Raw genomic sequence first — 3,554 nt, 5'->3', positions numbered from 1 at the left:
TCACCAAATGTTGGATTTGTAATAATTCATTAGAATTCATTCTAGATCTTATTTTGTTGCTTTAATTCTGCACAACACCATGAGCAAGCATCCAAGGAAAGTTGGCCACTCAAACTCGACCCTGTAATTCCTAGAGCGCCTTTACAATGTCCAGGGACCCCAAAAAAAACTTTCTTTTCAGATATCTCCTAAATGACTTTATTCATGAATATGCTAGTGCAGTCATGAATCATGATATTCCTGCACCGCATTGGCCCCTAAAAGTTCTTCACTGAATAACCATAGCTTCTTTGCCAGCTCTGCATCTCTTGCGACTGGGGTCGGTGTTGCTTCATTGCAATCCGCAAAGTATTTGCCAGATACATCTTTCAGATCAGGGTGCAATGCCAGGTAGCAAGTAGTTGCAGCTCCCTACAAACCATGTTCGTCAGATGATGTTCTTATGAGTTATAAAAACAGTTATTATGTTAATTATAGTGAGTTCACTGGAAGCTAAGATTCAATAACCTGGGGTACGCCCTTCAGAACAAGTTTTGCCACAGGGGAGACAACTGAGAGTAGCGCACCTGCCAAGTATTCATTTATTTTAGTTAACTGGTGAGAGGCTCCAACAAATCAGTAAAAAAAATCGTTTTTGAGTCATCGTTTAAGGGGCTTGAGCTTGCAAGGTTATTACTGTTTCCTGCAATGTACCGGACGATATTGGTGAAGATTACTCCAGGATGCAGGGAATTTGCTGTCAGATTGCATCCTTCTTCCTAAAATTTCACCAAAAGTGGGTTAGTTTGTCAGGATGTAGTGAATGTGCAATTAGGCAATCAGCCGCAAGGCAAGATATTGCTTACCTGAAAACGCCTAGACAGCTCATTTGCATGAAGAATATTGGCCAATTTGGAATGTGAATATGCAATGAATGGTTTGTACCTATAAATTTCAGAGGAAAAAACAATAATTTCTTGTTAAGTTGAGCTCATGGAATCAGGATCAATGACAATGACAACTAAACATTAACTTCTTGCCAACCTAGCCTTATCGTTTAGCTTGTCCAGCTCAAAGCATGTACCATCACTTCTTTTATGCGCAACAGAAGCTACGTTTATGATCCTGCCTTGCACACCAGTCTGACTGGCAGTTGATTTCATCTTGTCGAGTAGGAGATTCGTCAGCAAGAAATGGCCTGCTCAAATTCAATAGATGTTTGTGCCTAATTAATCAAGCATTAATTTGCTTCGGAAGAAGTATAATATTCTTCTGAACAAAGTAGTAATAGCAATTCAGGTCATATCAGCAAAGCAAATCCCCTGATGCTACATTTGGCAGGGAATTGTTGACACGATTGACCAGTACAGTACTAACCGAGATGATTCGTTGCAAACTGCAGTTCAATCCCATCCTCGGACAGCTGGTAAGGGCATGCCATAATCCCTGCATTGTTTCTTCGGATAAACACGTTTCAGATTACCATGCGAGTGAGTTCCGAGAAACATGTTGCAGTTCAATTCTGAATATCTGGAGACTTTCAGAAGTGTCCGTACATACATGAGGATGTTCAGGTGCTTATGAGACGAATTGAAGGACTGCGCGAAGTTGCGGACGGAGCTGAGAGAGCTCAGGTCCATCTCCATGACATGCAGCTTGGAGCCCGGAACCTGTTCAGCAAGGCTCTCTTTCACCTTCAGGCCGCTCTCCAGTGTCCTTGCTGGTATGATCACTTCCGCTCCCCTCAGCGCTAGAACTCTGGCTGTTTCCTTTCCAATTCCATTTGTTGCTCCTGTTTTCAACAAATGAAACAGAAGGGAGAACAATGTGTGAGTCTGAGATAGGTCACGCCTACCAACTAGTGGAATCCAAAACAAAACAAAAGTGAAACAAATACAGTATTGTAATCTGAAGATCAAAATAGATACTGTATAGCATCTGTCTTAGTGTGATATAAACGAAAGTTATCCTGCAGAACGTGTTCAGTAATCCATGCTGTAAGACTGAACGATTACAATGTTTCAGGAAAAAAAAACAGACTGAACGTCTGAACAGGAAAAAACAGACACTGAACGTCTGAACTATCACTTTTGTGCACTCCATACTGGTGGCTTTTGTCTGTTCTTACAGAAATTATGTAAGTTTTTGACAGACAAATCACACAATAATTCCGTGCATAACTTTGATCTATATCAAGGCCTGAAAAGTTGGATTGTGGCGTTCTGGCCTTGAACATCCACATGACAAGTGGCACTAACTCTGCAACGACCGGCAGAGGACCGCTAGAGAGCATCGCTTCACTGCACTGAAGGAAACAAAGAAAAATGAAGAGAGGAGGAGAGATGGAGACCTGTGACGATGGCCGTGAGATGGCTGGCGTCGACGCCGGCGGTGACCTCCTCGGCGGTGGAGGCCGAGCCGAAGCCCGACGGGCCCCGGCGCCCCCACGGCCAGCCCCAGAGTCCCATCCCCGATACCGCCTCCTTCGCCAGGAACCAGTAGTCAAGCACCTGCTCAAGCATCACACATCGCCGCAGCCTGAGCGCGAGAGCTGGACCTGCCTGTCTCTGCCTCTCCCTCTCCCTCTCCCTCTCTGGACACTTGTCTCGGGGTGGATAGGAGAGGGAAGAAAGAGGAAGCTTTGCAGCCAGTGAGTCTCGTCGACGTCGACGCGTGTTCTGCTGGGCCTGCGGCTGCAAGCCGTCCCCGTGGTTGTCCCGCGCGGCCCACCAACACCACACACTGCTTTGGGTGCTGACATTGACAGTTTGACAGAAGTGCCGCTTGACGAGGAGGAGTTCCGGCCCAGATGCGGTAAAAAAAAAATCATTGGACCCTACACCCACCGAACAGTGAACACGCTACTGGTGAACGAAACGAAACTCCTAAACAAAAGAATATTCTTTGAAAGAAAACTACCGCTTATAGTGGAGGTGGAATACACGTTTCATAAAACTACCACTGCTTTGGGTTTACTTGTCACAAATCTACCCCTTTTTACCTTCTACAATCTCCATACGAACTCGGGCCCACTTGTCAATGTCACATAGCACAAAACATGGTGGTTCTACTTGGTTTTGCGTTTTACTCGGATGCTTGGAATAGTAGGAAGCAAAATGCAGCAAAATGCGTTTGTTGGTTCATTGATCATTGTTGCGTGTAGTGTGGACACATGCTTCTGCCGCGAATTAGCGGCGTGCGGGCTAGAGAATGTCACAGTTGCTACGTGCTTACGCATCGAATCCGGATCCTTCTATATTCAAATTGGCTCAATAAATTTAAACTAAAAACTACACCTCGTGGTAGAAATCAAAATTAAGACCTTGATTAGATACTTAGTAGGTTGAAATTCAACATCAGCTATAGTTTTTATGACAATAAATCTGCCTGCTCGTTTCTGCTCTTTCTACAGCTGCAGCTGCAGCTGCAGCTGCATGCCACCCGATCGGTTGGAGCCAGAACCTCTTCTTTTTCCATTCAGTCTGAGCATTTAGCTACAACTGATTGTGGTAGCTACTGGCCGGTTGCGAGCTGCAGCCGCAATCCAAAAATCTCTACCGAGCAGGCTTCAATCC

At 45.0% G+C, this 3,554-nt stretch overlaps 1 protein-coding gene across 1 annotated transcript; it reads right to left on the bottom strand.

Moving 5' to 3' along the window:
• LOC101786015 (short-chain dehydrogenase TIC 32, chloroplastic) lies at positions 1 to 2,607 on the bottom strand. The gene is made up of 8 exons (XM_004978803.4): positions 2,330 to 2,607; positions 1,540 to 1,771; positions 1,357 to 1,436; positions 1,024 to 1,177; positions 846 to 924; positions 677 to 758; positions 508 to 566; positions 1 to 411 (listed from the first exon to the last, which is right to left on the bottom strand). The coding sequence occupies exons 1-8, from the start codon at positions 2,499 to 2,501 to the stop codon at positions 223 to 225; spliced, it is 1,047 nt and encodes a 348-aa protein (XP_004978860.1). The 5' UTR covers positions 2,502 to 2,607; the 3' UTR covers positions 1 to 222.
• Positions 2,608 to 3,554: the final 947 nt, after the last annotated feature.

The sequence above is a fragment of the Setaria italica genome, chromosome VIII (genome assembly GCF_000263155.2).
Source record: "Setaria italica strain Yugu1 chromosome VIII, Setaria_italica_v2.0, whole genome shotgun sequence".
Classification (NCBI taxonomy): Eukaryota; Viridiplantae; Streptophyta; class Magnoliopsida; order Poales; family Poaceae; genus Setaria; species Setaria italica.
The sequence above is the reverse complement of the archived record's forward strand: the minus strand, read 5'-3'. Positions and strand labels throughout refer to the sequence as shown.

Excerpts from the sequence above, each read along its gene's own strand:
- LOC101786015 (XM_004978803.4), bottom strand. The coding sequence starts at position 2,501 with ATGCTTGAGCAGGTGCTTGACTACTGGTTCCTGGCGAAGGAGGCGGTA. Across the intron at positions 1,772-2,329 it reads TCTCACGGCCATCGTCACAG|GAGCAACAAATGGAATTGGA; the intron begins GTCTCCATCTCT and ends TGTTGAAAACAG. Across the intron at positions 1,178-1,356 it reads GTTTGCAACGAATCATCTCG|GCCATTTCTTGCTGACGAAT; the intron begins GTTAGTACTGTA and ends GAATTTGAGCAG.